General features: G+C 41.9%; 2 protein-coding genes across 2 annotated transcripts; one reads left to right on the forward strand and one right to left on the reverse strand.

The window, feature by feature from the left end:
• Nucleotides 1–49: 49 nt before the first annotated feature.
• txndc9 (thioredoxin domain containing 9) lies at nt 50–7,159 on the reverse strand. The gene is made up of 5 exons (XM_042069387.1): nt 7,036–7,159; nt 5,998–6,202; nt 5,707–5,825; nt 1,355–1,609; nt 50–1,139 (listed from the first exon to the last, which is right to left on the reverse strand). Exons 2-5 carry the CDS (start codon nt 6,181–6,183, stop codon nt 1,019–1,021), a joined length of 681 nt encoding a protein of 226 aa, XP_041925321.1. The 5' UTR covers nt 6,184–6,202; nt 7,036–7,159; the 3' UTR covers nt 50–1,018.
• A 5,864-nt stretch (nt 7,160–13,023) lies between these two features.
• LOC121689513 (glutamine amidotransferase-like class 1 domain-containing protein 3A, mitochondrial) lies at nt 13,024–18,172 on the forward strand. The gene is made up of 7 exons (XM_042069376.1): nt 13,024–13,414; nt 13,738–13,790; nt 13,938–14,051; nt 14,226–14,345; nt 14,506–14,598; nt 14,785–14,941; nt 17,753–18,172. Exons 1-7 carry the CDS (start codon nt 13,301–13,303, stop codon nt 17,879–17,881), a joined length of 780 nt encoding a protein of 259 aa, XP_041925310.1. The 5' UTR covers nt 13,024–13,300; the 3' UTR covers nt 17,882–18,172.
• Nucleotides 18,173–18,935: the final 763 nt, after the last annotated feature.

Raw genomic sequence — 18,935 nt, forward strand, 5'->3', positions numbered from 1 at the left:
GGACTAGTCTGTGGCAATGTGTGATGGGGGGGAAAAAAACAGGACAGTAAACCTTTAACATTGTTTATTAGGATAAAGTAGTACTTTAACAGAACTTCACTCACAGACAGTAACTAAGAAAAGGTTGTTTCTGGAAAGCTTTGAGTTAGCTTCCTTGGCACTTGATAAATTCTCTCTCCTAGCCAGAATGTGAATAAACCCTAGAGCAGAGAGCACCAAAGTCAAATGTCGTCCATTTTAATTGGACTCTTCAAAATTGTAGCATGTTAGCAAATGGAAGACAGTCCCCTTTTTAGGTACCAATATATCAAGTGACATTCTGTCTTGGCAAGGTCTGTGTGCGTGTGTGTGTTTCAAACCTCATTTTGGTCTCATCAGTAAGCTGCTGCTACCATCAGATAATCCATGAACTCACAACACCAGGAGCTAGGGAGCACTTTTGAAGATATGTCAAAAACATACTTAAATTAAGTTCTGAAGGCTTATTCCTTCAAAAGAATTTTGTATATATTTATAATACAGAAAATATCCGTTGTATCTGTGCTGTAGAATACAGGTACAACTGCTTTGGTGTTTGAAGATGGGTGTTTTGAGTCAACAAGCATTAAATTAACTTTATTACTGTCTGTGAAAATCCATTACTGGTCAATTATGTGACAGTTGGCAACTGTACTGAGGCTGGTAAGCTATAATACTCATTGGAGCTGGTGTCTAAAGTTACAATACCAACTCTTATGAAAATGATTTTTTTTTATTAAATGAAAAACAAAAACATGAAAATGAGGCACACTGATGGGGAAAAAAAAATACATGATGGCTACTAGTTTAAGTTACACAAACACACAGAATAAAAACAGACTAGGGTTTATTTGTTTGTACATCATTAGATACTAACTTAATGGATGAGATCCCTTAGAAGAATGAAAGGAAAACGGAAATGTAAAAGATGTGCACCCAGCTAGGTTGAGGACTTTATAAAGGAAGCCCTGAGATTGAACAAGAGCGTCAACAGAGTCCTCTAGTCATCATCAGCCTCGGAGTCTGAATCATAACCTTTCCCTCTGATGGTCTTCTTCTCCACCTTGGTGAACTTTGACCCTGACTTTGGCGCTGCCGTGGGTGGCTCCAAAAGGTTTCCACTAAAGGACAGAACATGGTTGAAGAATATGGCATTAGACTCTCAGGATGGAAAAATATCTCTACTGTCAGATTAACCAAAGTAGTTTATATTATAATCAAGACAATTGTAAAGACAATTAACACCGAGACACTGATGAAGGGCTAATGCACGAAACATTAGTTTATAACTCCTGTCGCTGCTAAAAGAAATATTAAAAAAGAACAAAACACTCACCTGTAGTTGATGATGTCTGAACAGCCCAGCCTCCACTCCAGCATCTCTGTGGAGAACTCGTCTGTGTTTCCCAGGTCGGAGAAGCCCACAACGTAGTCCTTGGTTTTTCCATCTTTCACCAGGGCCAGTGTGGGAATGACCTTAATTCTCAGCCTCTCTGTCAGGAAGGGCGCCTTCTCAACATTCAGTTTGATGAACTTTGTCTCCAAATGCTTCTTCGCCAGGATACTTAAGTGTTTGTCTAATATTTTGCACCTAAAAACACATAACATGCATTTTTGTCAGTATCTTCCAAATCCTGTTCCTCTGATACTCTGCAGATAACAGTATTTCAAAACAATGCTGTCAACATTTGTACAATGCCAGAGGGGTATTTCACAGAATTAAGACATCCAAGATAAGTGATAAAGCTAGGTTTGACATAGCGTTGTCTGGTAATCCTAGCTCAACTCATTTCACTAATGCCAATCCAGGATGAGTAGGAGCGACTAGGTCAAGCCAGGTGTAAGTAATTCAGGATGTGTGCACATTCTCGTTTCTGCTCCAAAGAGCCCACGGTTGGAATTTAAAAAAATGCAGAAAATAGCGTCATTCACACAAAGTGAACTACCGCTTTTGATACACTAACAATGAAGTTAAGTTTTCCTTTTTTAAATGGGGAATAATTAGCCTGGGTGCCAGCCGAACTTAGTCCCGCCCACAACATTTGAGGTCTGGCATTGCTGACTATGCTCACCCCAAATCTGGCGACCAATCAAAAAAATCGGGCTTGACGATGATGGACAGGTGAGCAACAGCGCCTCGTCTATCACGTCTGGTTTCACTTTCATCAAGGGAAAACAGCGTGTTGCATTGTGATATGTTGTTCCCTCGTTCATTTGAAATCTCTGATTGACCACCTGTTCCAAGGGATTTGTGACAGCCTTTCCCAGCTGTTTATAACATGTTTGTAGCATATCAGTGTTCAACAGAATTATTTTTAAAAACGGGGGGGATATAGGCTATCAGTTTTTTCCTAATAGCCTACCCTACTACGTATCTCTTAGATTTTGCTAATGAGTGTTGCAGGAGATATTGACGGCACAGTAACTTTAACAAAAGACCAGAAAACAATGTTAAGGCATTTGTGGAGAAGAAGGATTGTTCGTGTTTTTCCTACATCTCACGGTAAGTTATTTCGTTGCTCTGATTTGTTAGGTCTATCCAATTGAGTGCAGAGGCATTCCCCCCCTGTATCGGTTGAAACACGCCCCATAATTACGTCCCAATGGAGCAGTATCAGACTCATATTCTGACTAGAATTGAGTATGGCTATGTCAGGCTAGGGAATCATGGCTATTTATGTAAAACAGCGGAAGTAGGTGTGGTAGACCAACTGAATGCAAATTTACGTATGCACCCACGTGTGAGTGCTTCCTTATCTTGGCATGTGACGTCATTAAGAAAGCACTTCCCACTGCAAAGATGCACATGTAAGACTCTGTATACCTTTATATTGGTTTTAAAACCAAATTCGTTGAAAAAAAACGTCGAAAAATTGCCCCTCCATTTCCAATCAACTACTACAGTAAGCTATTCATCAAACGTCTATAAACAAAATAATCAAACGAGTATGTTAATAATTATAAGCCTATCATAATTAAAATAATAACCATAGTAGGCAGACAATCTGTTTTGTTTTGTGAGCAAATACATTTAGCAAATAGTATATAAATGGAATAAAGCTCCTTAAAAATTCACACGGAGGTCTGATTTGAATGACAGCTAGCTGAACCAATAAGACAACATAATTACCATTAGAATGAACTCAGCCTGTCTGTTATAATAAAATAATAAGTGTATTTTATATAGCGCCTTTCTCAAACCCAAGGTCGCTTTACATAGTATGAAGGCAAGGAAACACAACAACAAACAAACAAAACAAAACAACAAGTATAAGTATAAAGTATATATACACTCTTTTGATCCCGTGAGGGAAATTTGGTCTCTGCATTTATCCCAATCCGTGAATTAGTGAAACACACTCAGCACACAGTGAACACACAGTGAGGTGAAGCACACACTAATCCCGGCGCAGTGAGCTGCCTGCAACAACAGCGGCGCTCGGGGAGCAGTGAGGGGTTAGGTGCCTTGCTCAAGGGCACTTCAGCCGTGCCTACTGGTCGGGGTTCGAACCTGCAACCCTCCGAAGCGCTAACCAGTAGGCCACGGCTGCCCCACAAAGACAAGTTCCAGGGGCCACGTAACTGTTAACCTGGTTGGGACAGAGAATAAATCCCCAATGTAACTTATGTGCCATCTCTTTTGTGAAACCAAGTCAAGGCTAAATTTATCCAGGATAACCAAAAACTCCCAGCTTAATCCCTTATCAAGGTTTTTCGAAATACCCCTCAGGTACTCCTCAGAGTGCAAATAATGGAATCCCCATAGAAATAATAACTGCACATATCTGTGTTGTTCATACACTGTTCTTACGGCATATCCATATCTATCCTGCTCTGATAAGGCTACTGCTAATACATTGCACATATTTATATTTAATTTATATTACTGTAAACCAGCGGTTCCCAAACTTTTTTCCCCCGCGGACCACCTTCTACATCCTGACTCAGCTCGCGTACCCCCACCATCCAACACATAAAAAAGTAACACATTCTATTGACGCATTCCAGGCATCGTGTTTAATTAGCCGCCCTACATAATAACAAAATCAAAATGTGCAACTGGTCTATGAGCTCTCACGCTAAAATGAAAAACCACACTAGAATGGTTAGATAGCATCTCACTGCAGACCAGGCACTGTGGCTTCCCAATCCACATGAAGCCTGGGGCTATATGCCTCATCATACTTTCGTTTTCTTCACACAGTCTTTTCTGTCTCGTTCTCTTTTATCCTCCTGCGCTTCACCTCCACCTTTATCATTCTGCCCCCATCCCATCGTTACCTGTGTCCTGCTCTGTTTCTCTGGCTTCTTCTCTTCGATCGCTTTAATTAGGCCTTTTGGACAGTGTCCCTGTTTTTAGCCAGTTTTAGCTACCTAGCCTATACTTCAACAAAACTAACGCGCCAGATATTCTGGCTGCCCGCAGAAAATCACATGTATTGTGTGTAGCTTATATTTTAATGAATACATAGCCTATTATAGAGTTTACAAATGATTTCCTTTAATCTCACATTTCCATATTATTATAACCCGATTCAAAAGTATGTATTATTTATGAATTAATTAGATTAATAATTAATTAATCATTTTTAACTCCTTTCCGCCATTGCCCTTTTCATCTCACGTACCCCCTAGTGGCAGCTCGCATACCACCGGGGGTACGCGTACCACAGTTTGGGAATCCCTGCTGTAAACCATACCACTTTCTTAACTGTATACTACTGTCTCAGTACTGCACCATTCTATTGTGTATATCACATTGCACTTTTCTGCTTTTTTGCACTTCTGGTTAGACACAAACCTCATTTCGTTGTCTCTGTACTTGTACAGTGCACAATGACAATAAAGTTGAAACTATTCTAATCTAATCTAATAATGCCTTTCTATTCACCACATTATTTATATTCATTTATTTACTTGTTTATTTGGCAACTCATTTGCAATACCGTGACCAACTGGTGACCAACGTGTGCTATTGCCAGACACACACAATCAGCATTTTCTACAAGCTACTCAATCAATAACCATACTGCTCACACACATACATTGGTGATTGAACAGTTGGCAAAGCATGTTAAATGTACTAGGTGCCTTGATAAAGGCTATGCGCCAAAATGTCGGTCATTAATAAATAATGCATTAAAGGTGCTTTAAGCAATGTTACGCGGTTTCTAAGTTAAAACATTTTTTGTTTACAGCAAACATCACCTCACCATCCGTTAGCTGCCTGTGCCCTGAATAAACTGTAAAAAACGCAGTCTCTTTGAACAGCCCAGGTTCCACAAACGGACCATAAAAACATAAACTGTTCCAGCCAATCACCGACGAGATGCGCGTATGAGAGTTTCAATTGCACGGGAGGGAGGGGGAGGGAGTAGCGAGCTAGCTCTTTGTTTTGTTTGAACATCAAGAGAAGTGACGTTTCCCAACATCGCTTAGAGCACCTTTAAGAGATCAGAGTGTGTGGTAACTCTTTTTAAATTGCACCAGATGCCCCACCGGATCCCAGCCGCATGGTACAACCAGGTACAGCAAGAGAGAAAAAAATACTGTAGTGCTCTGTTCTTAACTCGGACTAAAAGCTAAGAGAAACACCAGGGTAGCCTGGGTACCCCGGACTTATAATTGCCATGATTACTTGATTAACTGCCTCAAGAGTCGGATCAGGTCAGTTCAGGTGTAACATACCTGAAAGTTGAGTCCCTGTAGAAATGGCAGACCACACTCTTACTGTCCTTCACTTCAGGGAAAAAGTCTTTCTCACTTGAGATCTCTCTGTATTCTCCATGTCCTTTAGACATCCATTCCTAAGCGAGATGGGGTAATGTTATTGCAAATGCATCAATGTGGGATAAGACCTAATACGGTGCAGATGCGATGATCGTTGTCAGATTTTAAACACTTATTAATTTGCAATGTTTATTGTTTACATTGTTGTTCATACAAGATTTCTAGTCCAGTTTTAAGAATCTAACTTACCTGCTTCTGTTTCTGCGCTTTCTTGAGAGCCTCCAACCTCCTCACTTTCAACAGCTCCAGTTCATCCTCGTCCATCCGCTCCAGTTTCCCCAACTCCGCATCCAGCTGTTCCTCCACCATCCGTGCTGACTGGAGCATTTGGTGCTCCAGTGCCTTCGCAACGATATCCATTGACTGACTGGCCATTCTTCTGTACACAAGCAACCTAAAGGTATCACAGATAGGTCATTATGTTGATACTGGCTTCATGGGGTGCCGGTTGTTACTTCCAGTGCTTCCTGTGTCCATGGTAACTGTGGCTAATGCTAGTAGCCAGCTAGTAGCCACCTCCTAACTACACCCAACTCTCAAACATCTATCAATAAAATCAGCAACGTTAATGTTAGATATAGGACAGTAATGACGCATTAACAGCGGGATACTGTGCTGAAATTAAGAATAGGTCCAAAAAAGAAACCATCCCAATAACTTAGAGCTGGCCTGGCAAACCATGTGTTGAAACTAATAACGTTATCGAATTAACAAAGGGATAAAGACCATTCATACAGTACTGATAGCGTGTTAGCGGCACGAAACGTCACTTTTTAGCTAGTTGGTGGTTAACTAACGTTAGCTGAAAGGTTTCTTCGCGGTGAGCAGAGCAGCTATTTATTAACGTCACACTCAGTTCATGAATACAAACAAGTTAAACGAGATAGCCAGAGGAAACATAATCCGCATCGAAACGTGGACAATCTTTGTTACAACGGCTATTTAAAACACAAAACCGCATACCTACGTTAGCCGCTAGTTAGCTAGCTAGCCAGCCAGCTCAAAATGGCTTGGTAACGTTGGCACAGTAGCAAACAATCAATAGCTAATGTTAACATTACTGACACTATGTTGCATGAGGATTGATTCAGTCACTATTATTCGATGAAGGAATTCAAGTTATTCAATATGCACCACAAATATTTTAAATAAGACACATGTAGATGTTCTGACTTCATAAATTGTTGGATTAGATGCTACCGGTTACCACTAGCTGCTGCTACTTACCGAGATCCCGTTCCACTGCAGGCAAACACCACTCGCGCGGCACAGAGAATACAGGCTGCGTAGGGCGGCGTCAGCGCAGATTACGCAATACGCCCTGAATACTGATTGATTTGTGCTAAAACATTGTAGTGAGACGCTGTATGTGTCTGGATTGGAATATCATTAAAGCTTTGTATATGCAGTCTTAAAATATCTTGTTTCACTGTGGCCATATGAAAATAATTTCAAATTTTTATATTTTTGTTTATTTACATGGTTTGTATATTATATACTGTAGGCCTGTGTGTGTGTGTGTGTATGTTCACTTGTGAGTTGTGAGTATGTGTGTGTGTGTGTGCGTTTGTGTGTGTGCTTGCCTGCATGTGTGTGGGTGTTTTATGTGTCTGTGTGTGTGTGTGTGTGTGTGTGTGTGTGTGTATGTTCGCTTGTGAGTGTGTGTGTGAGTGTAATGGGGTGTGTGTTTGTATGTGCCTGCATTTGTGTGTTTTTATGTGTGTGTGCTTGTGGGTGTGTTTGTGTGTGTGTGTGTGTGTGTGTGTGTGTGTGTATGTTCACTTGTGAGTTGTGAGTATGTGTGTGTGTGTGTGCGTTTGTGTATGTGTGTGTGCTTGCCTGCATGTGTGTGGATGTTTTATGTGTCTGTGTGTGTGTGTGTGTGTGTGTATGTTCGCTTGTGAGTGTGTGTGTGAGTGTAATGGGGTGTGTGTTTGTATGTGTGTGTGTTTGTGTGTGCCTGCATTTGTGTGTTTTTATGTGTGTGTGCTTGTGGGTGTGTTTGTGTGTGTGTGTGTGTGTGTGTGTGCGTGCATGTGTCCGTGCGTATGACTACATGTTTACTGTGTGTGTATGTGTGTGCGTGTCTTTATGTGTGTTTGTGTGTGTGTGTGCATGTGTCCGTGCGTATGACTACATGTCTACTGTGTGTGTGTGTGTGTGTGTGCATGTGTCCGTGCGTATGACTACATTTCTACTGTGTGTGTCTTTGGGCCTTTTCACACAGAGATTACGCTAAATTTGCGGGAAGAGGAGACGTCTTTTTGCTGCAACGTGTGTCTGAAAATGAGGTGAAAATTTGCCGGCCTGCTGATCTGTTCACACGATGCGGCATTTTGGGGAGCCAGGAGGCAGGATCAGCTAGCAAAATAAAATGTGACGTGCAATAGGGGGCGTGTAGAGTGATAGTCGTAGGCCTTATTATGCGTGGGCCTTCAGATGCAGCAGGTGTGTGATTTCCAAAACCATGGTGGGAGAACCGACTGCACTTTGGTTAGCAAGTGAAGTTGCTTTGCTGTTGCTTAGAATGTTAGATTCTTGCGATCGATGTCTTCAGACAATAAAAAGTCATTTGGAAGGGAAATAGAAGACAAGAGTTGCCCCTGGTTCACAGGCTACTGCCTTGGTCAGTGGCGCCGCCAGCCGTAATCCTGTATGCACTGTGCATACAATTTTTCAATGCTTTATTCATGAAATCATTCAATATTACAACAATAAAAATAGCTTGTGTAGGCTACTGTCTTAATTGAAACATGCTTTGCGCACAAATGATAGCCTAAGGCAAAGAGAATGGACATCTCGACATAAGGATACATTAGAAGATGATGATTGGTGTAAACTTTGTTACACAACGTGAAGCAGTTCTGGCGCTTAAAAACGCAACGTTCCATTCAGTCATAAATCATTCAAGCTTAGTGCTCGTCATGAAAAGAAAACAGCAGCTTAATATTTTTCAGGTGTTTAACAATAGGCGCACTGTTAGCAGTTATGCCGAAGGCAGTGAGATTATTAGGCATTGCATCCTACAGTCACTCTGTTTGGAACATCGCAGTTCGGGTTGATAAGATTCAGTTAATGCGAGTATGGATCGTCTCAAAGTTTGGGACAAACAAACAGCAGTGTAGGCAAAGCAAATCCTAATTGTTAGGTTACCATGATTTTATAACAGGCCAAATACAAAATAAATGTTACAAATATCGCCTAGATATCTGTAAGCATTACAATCAGAGAATATACATATAGGGCAGACAGACGCTTATGAGTTCATGCTTTGTTTTATCGCTGGATTTTAGGATAGCCTATTATGGCAACCGATTGCATTCCGAGCTACAGTCAACTCTAGCAGGCATTAAATGACTGGAGACTTTGTGAATTTAAAGATTGACATAATGTGCTGTCGCTGCTATTGCTGCTTTTGATCAGTTAGATTTATTTGCAATCTCCTGTGGTGGGCTGGACATAGCATCGAAATGCCCGCCCAGATTCTCCTTTCCGCCTTGACCCATTCACACTGGTGCCGGAACGAAAAAAACTCGGCAAAATGTCTAGGGGGCTTGGTAGTAAATTTGGCGAGACACTTTGTCCCGCCGTTCCGCCTCGGTCTATGTGAAAGGGACAGTCGTTCCGCGATTCTGGTACATAAAATCGCAGTGTGAAAAGGCCTTTTATGTGTGTGTGTGCGTGTGTCTTTGTGTGTGTGTGTGTGTGTATGTGTACCTGCGTGTGAGTGTGTGTTTATGTGTGTGTGTCTGTGCTTGTGTATTTACATTGTGTTCCAAATTATTATGCGGTTTGGATTTAAGTATCATAAACATTTATTTTTTGGTTTTTCATTATAAACTCATGGATGGTATTGTGTCTCAGGGCTCTTTGGATCATTGAAATCAATCTTAGACACCTGTGATAATTAGTTTGCCAGGTGAATCCAATCAAAGGAAAACTAAGAAGGATGTTCCACATTATTAAGCATGCCACAGGTTATAAGCAATATGGGAAAGAAAAAGGATCTCTCTACTGCTGAAAAGTGTGAAATTGTGCACTACCTTGGACAAGGTATGAAAACATTGGATATTTCCCGAAAACGTATGTGTGATCATCGTACTGTGAAGAAATTTGTCCCTGATTCAAAGCACAGGTGGGTTCGTGCAGACAAAGGCATAAGGAAGGTTTCTGCCAGACAAATTCATATTAAGAGAACAGCTGCTAAAATGCCATTGCAAAGCAGAAAACAGGTATTTGAAGCCACTGGTGTCTTTGGAGTCCTGCGAACCTCAAGGTGTCGGATCCTCAAGAAGTTTGCAAGTGTGCATAACCTACTATTCGGCCACCCCTAAACAATGCTCACAAGCAGAAACGGTTGCAGTGGGCTCAGGAATACATAAAGACTCATTTTCAAACAGTATTGTTCATGGATAAGTGCCGTGCAACCCTAGATGATCCAGATAGATGGAGTAATGGATGGTTGGTGAATGGCCACCATGTCCCAACAAGGCTGAGACATCAGCAAGGAGGTGGCGGAGTCATGTTTTGGGCCGGAATCATGGGGAGAGAGCTAGTATGCCCCTTTAGGGTCCCTGATGGTGTGAAAATCACCTCGGCAAAATATGTAGAGTTTCTGACTGACCACTTTCTTCCGTGGTACAAAAAGAAGAACCGTGCCTTCCGTAACAAAATCATCTTTATGCATGACCATGCACCATCTCATTCTGCAAAGAATACCTCTGGGTCATTGGCTGCTATGGACATAAAAGGAGAGAAACTCATGGTGTGGCCTCCATCTTCCCCTGACCTCAACCCTGTTGAGAACCTTTGGAGCATCATCAAGCAAAAGATCTGAGGGTGGGAGGCAGTTCACATCCAAGCAGCAGCTCTGGGAGGCTATTCTGACATTCTGGCAGCTCTGGGAGGCTATTCTGAAAAGACATTAAAGCAGAAACTCTCCAAGAACTCACAAGTTCAATGGATGCAAGAATTGTGAAGGTGATATCAATGAAGGGGTCCTATGTTAACATGTAACTTGGCCTGTAAAGATGTTTTTGAAATCTGAGAAAAATGTAATTTGCATAATAATTTGGAATGCAGTGTATGTGTGCATGCTTGTGTGTGAATGTATCTTTATGTGTGTGTTTGCGTGTGTTCATGAGTGCATGTGTGTGTGCATACATAGTGTACAGTCACTAAATGTAAACATATCATTTATTGTATGGTCCCCCATGAACGGAATTCCACGAAACTTGGCATGAGGGTGTCATAATGAACACACCTCCAATTTCGTACAGTTTTGACCATGTCAGCCAGAGATACCTGTGATTACAACACCTAATTTTTGCTTTTTCATTTGTATCTAGGTGGCGCTATACACCAAATGAGTGGTTATGGGATGGGTTGACATGGCATCTTAAGACCAACATACCAAAAAAATGTGATCCTCCTAGCCCCTACAATTCTCGAGATATTCACAGAAAACTGTCTGCCCTACCCTCCTTTCGGGGAGTCCTGTCCGGCAGGGATCTGATGGATCAAAACGAAAAACAATGGTTCTGTGTCATCCTTGTGGCGCTACATGCCCACCAAGTTTCGTGCACCCCGGTCTTTCCTTGTCCCAGGAATCGTTGACACAAAATTACTGGGGGGAAAAAGTAGTCCGGAAGAAAAAAAACTCTGACTAAACCTATGACCGCTACACTAGCGGCGGTCATAATAAGTTCCTTTCAGAGCGAAGCAAGACCCACTGGCGCGTCAGGATCCGGTTTGCTCTGTCTGGACTTCCGATAATGACTGGCGTTCCATACATTATCCCTTAGCCTACTTAGCCTATTGTATGGGCCCCCATAAGCGGAATTCCACTAAACTCCACTGTCGTGTTGGGGCCGTTTTGAACAGGTCAGCCAAAGATACCTGCAATTACAACGACTCGTTTGCTTTTTCATTTTTAACTAGGTAGCGCTATACCTCAAATGAGTGGATATGGGATGGATTGACACGGCCCCTGCAACATATAAAAATTGGTTATCCTAGGCCCTACGGTTCTCAAGATTAACAGAAAACTGTGTCCAGCGGCCTATCCTTTTGGGGGTCCGGTGTGGCGGGTGGGTGATGGATCAAAATGAAAATCAATGGCTCCGTGTCATCCTTGTGGGGCTACATGCTCACCAAGTTTCATGCAGCCCGGTCTTTCCGGAATTTCGCTAGCGCAGCGGTCATAATAAAATGGTTCAAATATCATTGCGTCCAAATAATGCAATGCAGGCTCCAAACATGTTGACTGCATGTTGTTACATATAATAGTCTACGTACCAAAAAACGTCCCTACACACAGTTGCGTTCCGTCAACGCATGCCAGTTGGTGTTCCCGACGGTAGCTATGCAAATGACTTGAAGTATAACCGTAATTTGATTAGATGGTGCTAGAGATGCACGGATGGGCTATTATTTCAACTGTAACCGCATAGCAAAACTTATCATTCATCCAACGTTTTTTGACCAATTTTCAAAACCGCACCCGCCCGCCATCCGCTGGTTGTTTTAATGTATATGGTTGATGCGTTTGATTGGTTCAACTGCCACCCGAATTTAATTAAAATATTATATTTCTTCACGTCATCCGCCCGATCCGCGGCTGTAACCGCGAACCGAGCATCTCTAGTTGGTGCCGTCAGTCGATTGGCTCGATTGGCCGGTGCCGTCTGTCGGTGCAGCAACAGCTGAACTTCTCAACGCGAGCGACGGGAGAAACGCGACGCAAAGGACCCACAATTCAGTTCGGCAACGGATGACGTGAGCCCACGTAAAGTGGATGGGATGCGTCTCCAGCACTGCAACGCACGCAACTGTGTGTAGGAGCCGTTAAAGAGAACTTTTAACAATGCATTTTATAATCTCTAAAATGATTCTCATACTGTAGGCTAATGGAGAAAAAACATGGAACCGAGTTCACAAGTGTGATTTGCAATTTCGCCACAGAATGGCACTGTTGCAACGTAATCTCAAGAACGCGAAGTGTGATTTGATTGAATCATTCGGTGAAAACATATTGTATGTTGTATAATTCAACATGAACTACACAACAATGAAAAAATGTACAACGTCACACACATTGCTAAAGCAACTTCTAAATATTTAACGCCGTGAAGTTGTATGACTAACATGCTACCAGACTAAGAAATATTACTGCGCCATAGTCACTAATATTTACGGTAAGCCACTACATTTTGTAGGTTATAATAATTTCCTCCTGGCTAATTTATTTGTATGGACTTTCATGCAAATTGTCAGCTTAGATCGGCGTAAATCGGAGTGTTATATACATTTATAGAAATAAAAAATATGTTGTGGGCAAGACAGTCATCATTTGAGACTTGACCTTGCTGGTGGTGGTAGTAGTAAGCTGCTGCTCTTGGCGAGACAGAAAGCTGACTGACGTAGAAGTTGTTGCTTGTCTTCTTAGCACGCTGAAGGTCTCCTAAGAACCGCTGCTGCTCGCAACTCCAGAATGTTTGCAATACGATCTGTTGTCACCAAATATCCTTTCTGGGTAAAACCGCAAGTTGCAGGTGCGGGGTTTATTCACACGACCGCCAACTTGTCTGGAGCCAAAGTTGCTGTTGTAAGTATGTTACAGCTAGCTAAACTCAAGCATGTCAATAGTACATAATACATGGAGCGGGTCAGCTAATAATTACCTGCACCTGGTTGCTGTTAAAGCTATGTCCTTTTACCCATTTTTGTAGCGTCACATCGAAAATGCACACATTGGCCTGCTATATAACGTTATTTCAGTTGCAACCCTTGCAAGTAGTTTCTCAGTAGCGTCGTATCTCGGCGTTATTGTAAACCTATTGGGAACCTCAAAGTCCATGGTTCCCTTGCGTCCCCAAAAATGGGTGGGTGGCGAGGTAATGAATAGCCTACGTTTGAATATTTTGGCAGGTGCTTTCAGGATGTGGCGTGTATGATGGCACGGAGATCCACGAGGCATCAGCGTGAGTGTTGCCCCTCAGGCCTGATCTACTGGACTGGTTGTCCTTCATTGTTTGTAATTTAGTTCAGCAAGTCTGGCAGAGATATAGTGATGTTCTGTGGAAGCTATTGAGTTTCTTCATATTTGTGTTTGTTTGTGTGATGTGCAGAATCCTGGTGCACCTGAGCAGAGGAGGGGCCGAGGTGCAGATGTATGCACCAGATGTGGCACAGATGCACGTCATTGACCATGGCAAAGGCCAGCCCATGGAGAATGAGTCCAGGTAGGAGTAGGTATTGCACTCTGATTGGCAGAGATGATTCAGGTGGACTGTTCTTATTAACAGTAGTATTTTGTCTGCACTAGTAATCAAGAGCACTGCTGTCTCAGGCAAGCCTGCCATTTTTCCTGGAGTGTGTGACTTCTCTTCCACTGTTGTTGTGTGTTGATGAATAAGGAATGTGCTCTCAGAGTCAGCGCGCATTGCCCGTGGCAATATAGTCGACGTAGCCAAACTGAGTGCCAGTAACCATGACGCTGTCATTTTCCCTGGAGGCTTTGGGGCAGCCAAGAATTTGTAAGTACTGTAGTGACTGTAGAGTACCCTGTACTGTTTCATTCTCAATGCAACCTGAATATGATATTGTTGAAATTAGTAGTCTAATATCTTAATTCCAAGTTTATCTTTATTTTCCTCTTTTGTATCTGAGTTAAAGTACTTTTAACTTGATTGGCAGGTCCACGTTTGCTGTGGATGGAAAAGACTGCAAAGTGAACGGTGAAGTCGAGCGTGTTTTGAAGGACTTCCACAAAGCTGGAAAACCTATTGGGTGAGTGTGAGGGTGAAGTGGTTCACTCCACTGGTGATTTTCTGGTTAGTAGTGCACGTACGCTTGAACTTTTCATGCAAGTGAGTTGTATGGAAATTGTACTTTGGGTAGTATCTTTTGTTATCTTTCTTCTTTTGTCCTTCTTTTGCCATTGAATTGTTGGTGAGACCTGCCTCTGGTTGCCAGGTTGTGCTGCATCTCCCCTGTGTTGGCAGCCAAGGTTCTCCCCGGAGTGGAAGTTACCGTGGGTCACGAGGAAGAGGAGGGAGGGAAGTGGCCGTATGCAGGCACAGCTCAGGCCATCAAAGCCCTGGGTGCCAAGCACTGTGTCAAGGAAGTCACTATATCCTTCCATGAGCTTTATGTTGCCTGAGTATTCACCTTATTCTGTGTAGAACCGGGGGGGGGGGGGGGTCACCATCTTTGCCCGCTTTGTGCCCAAACTTCCTGTTGAGCAGTACATCCATTGCGATGCGTTGAGATAGCAGAGGTCCATCGAGATGATGACTGGCATCATATGTTATGGGTCTTCCTAAAGTTAGGAACGTTTATTTAGGATTTTGGTGAAATTTGGTGATTTCACAGAACAAAGTGAACAACCGCTTTTAATATAGACTAACAATTAAGTAGTTGTCCTTTTTGGAATGGGGAATCATGGCTATTTCTGTAAAATAGCAGGAGTAGGCGTGGTAGACCAACTGAATGCAAATTTACGTATGCACCCACGTGTGAGTGCTTCCTTGTCTCGGCACGCAACGTCATTAAGAAAGCGCTTGCCACTGCAAAGATGCACATAGTATGATATACCTTAATATTATATTTGAAAATACCTTTGAAAACTTGCCCCTCCACTTCCAATCAACTACAGTAGGCTATTCATCAAACGTCTATCAATAAAATAAGCAAACAATGAGTATAGGCCTATGTTAATAATTATAAGGCTATCACAACATTAAAACAATAACCATATGGTAGTAGGCAGACAATCTGTTTTGTTTTGCGAGCAAATACATCTAGCAAATAGTTTATGAATGGAATAAAGCTCCTTAAAAATTAGCACGAGGTCTGATGTGAATGACGGCTAGCTGAACCAATAAGATTACATAATTACATAAAGAAATCTAGGTGTTGTTCTCGACAACCAACTAAACTTCTCAGATCATGTTGCCTCAGTCGCCCGGTCATGCCATTTCGCACTCTACAACATACGGAAAATCAGGACTTACTTGACTCAAGATGCTACCCAACTTCTGGTTCAGGCAATAGTCATCTCACGACTCGACTACTGCAACGCCCTCCTGACAGGTCTCCCAGCCTGCGCAGTGAAACCCCTTCAGATGATCCAGAACACGGCGGCGCGCCTGGTCTACAACCAACCCAAAAGGGCACGTTACCCCGCTGCTCATCCAGCTTCACTGGCTACCTATGGCGGCCCGCATCAAATTCAAGGCTCTAACCCTTGCCTACTTGAATGCCCTCATACAGACACGCGCTACCTCCAGACCGCTGCGCTCCTCAGACGAACGACGGCTAGCTCTACCACCGGTACACTCAGGCCAATCCAAACTTTTCTCATCTGTTGTTCCTCGTTGGTGGAACACCCTGCCAGTTCCTACAAGGGCAGGGACATCCCTCTTCATTTTCAAAAAACTCCTGATGACCCAGCTCTTTAGAGAACATCTCCTCTCATAGCACCACTTACAACAAGTCTTGCTGATCCTAGCACTCACCAGCCGTCTTTAAACTGACACGTAACTGTTAAAAACAGTGATGCTGTTAAAAACAGCACTCACTGATGCACTTATTCTTACTTTTTAAATTGTCCTAAAATTGTTGAGAATTGCTTTAAAACTTAAACTGTTTACCATGTTGTAAGTCGCTTTGGCTAAAAATGCGTCAGCCAAATGTAATGTAATGTAATTACCATTAGAATTAACTTAGCTTGGCTGTTAGCCTGGTCGGGACCAGGCTAGATGCAGAGAATAAATCCCCATGGTAACTTATGTGCCATCTCTTTCGTGAAACCAAGTCAAAGCTAAATTCATCCAGGATAACCTAAAAATCCCAGCTTAATCCTTTATCTAGGTTTTGTGAAATACCCCTCTGGTGACCTTCTCAAAGTAAACGGTAACACTAAAGCAAGAGGCTACACTGAGATTCTGGAGGAAAAGATCAGGCAGTGTGCCAAGAGACCTGCCGCATTAGGCATCATTGGACCAATAAACCATTCAATGATCCAAAACATACAGCCAAACAAGGCAAGAAATGGTTAACAGATGTCTGTATGCTACTGAGACCCTTGAATTTACCCTTGGGGATCAATAAAGTATCTATCTATCTATCAGAGAACAATTTTAGAGGGGCCCAGCCAGAGTCCAGACCTAAATCAGTCAAAAAAGTTAGCACAAGGCCAAAGTGATGGCAAATAATCATTCCTGCTTCAAAACCCAGATTGCTGCTAAAAAGGTGCACAAGGTCTACAATCATTGTGGAGACATGGAGATGCTTGGTAGGTATTATTAGAACCATTTCGAGAGCTTTGATGGCAAATAAAGATGTTTCCATTGATTATTTAAAAAGGGTATGAATAATTTTGGACATGCCATTTTTCATAAAAATGTTAAAGATAAAAAACGATTATTTTTTTTGATTCCATGTTTCTACCACATTGTCTTACAACCTTTTGGCATGTGGCAGTGCCATTTTCAGTCAGAACAAACAAATTGGGCAAGAGAAAATCAACATTACATCAATATTTGCCAGGGGTATGAATAATTTATATATAATTTATTTATAACTAGTTGGTCTGCCATTGTAATTTGTTGTTCCTGTTAGTCATAGAGCTTTGTTAGAGTAGAGTTTTGTTGTCTCTTACTTTTTGTGTGAGAAAGGCATCTGAAAACCTCATATTGCATGCAAAAGAATTCCTTAAAGGTGCTCTATGGAGTTCTGTAGAATGCAAGTTATTCAAACAGTGTGTGAATCCTATAGAACCCCACACAGCACCTTTAACACAGTAGAAGACAATTACACAATTTAATTGGGACAATAGGCATTTTTCACATGTATTTTTACATGATCTTGTGGGTGCATGTGTGTTGGACATCACTTAATGTTGACACTGTTGTATTCACCCTTAACCTTACTGCTTCACGAGGCCCATGTTGACCGGAAAAACAAAGTGGTGACCTCGCCAGCTTACATGTGCGAGACGAAGCTGCATCTGATCTTCGATGGAATCGGAGCCATGGTGAAGGACGTCCTGAAACTCAGTGGGAAGTGATGTCAACACTGAGACAACTTGTGTCTTCCACTTGCGACATCTTTGGTATCTTAGGCCAAAATATTTTCATGCCAGTTCCTCCTTGACAAGGGTCACATTTGTACAACTAGTGAATCTAGTTAAATCATTGAAGTGCCAGAGGTGGCTGGCAGTATAATACCTTGGCTGCAGATGCTTGAGAAATACTTAGAGACTATTGCAATCAGGATTTTATCATCGCTTTATAGTTTGTTGTGACAAGGATATCCCCTTCAGACGTTCATTAAAAAGTAATTTACTTCTGGTGATGCACTTTGTCTCTGAATGTGCTGTTTATAACCTCATTTCTCTAGCTGTGATGAATCATATTTCACAAGCTGTATAATTACAACAAAACTCATGTTTGTTTGGCCCTAGAAGCTGAACATTAAGTACTAGTACAGTGAGGATACAACATGTTTCTCATTTGTCATTATTGCCATAGTGAAATACATCACTAGTGGTAGTATATTTTATTGCCAAGAGGGGGCAGTATTGGACTTTGTCTGTCTTCAGCTGGCCAGTCTACTTCCCCTTAGGTGTAGAGTAATTCTAAGAAAGAAGCTTTAAAAGTCACTTTCAAATCAAATGCTAGTGGTCTAGGCTACCCTCTAATGTATTTTAAACAATTACTTTACCCTGCACCTGTGGTTTCCTTCATGGGTAAATGAGATGTCATCATATTGCAATGTTAATTATATAGTATATAAGGATGATGAATATCTTACCACCTACACAAGAAAACCTGTTTAAAGCAAATTACCTTTAAATGTTAAGTAATACACAAGTACCACAATCTGATACTGTGAGATTGTAATGGCCTATAACTATTTTCTGTTATGTTTTCTGTGTTCTAAATGAAAAGTTGAAGAGGGCAAAGGATGCAGTGCTAGTTTCCGTGACAATTTTTATTTGAATGCTGCCGTTCTAGCTTAAAGCAGACGAACTGCTGTATTCCAACAAATCCAGCGGTATCTGTCACTTGTCCTTAACTCTAACGGTTGTTCTTCGGCCACTCCTTAATGAAGGAGTAATG

Source organism: Alosa sapidissima, chromosome 2, assembly GCF_018492685.1.
Source record: "Alosa sapidissima isolate fAloSap1 chromosome 2, fAloSap1.pri, whole genome shotgun sequence".
Taxonomy (NCBI): domain Eukaryota; kingdom Metazoa; phylum Chordata; class Actinopteri; order Clupeiformes; family Clupeidae; genus Alosa; species Alosa sapidissima.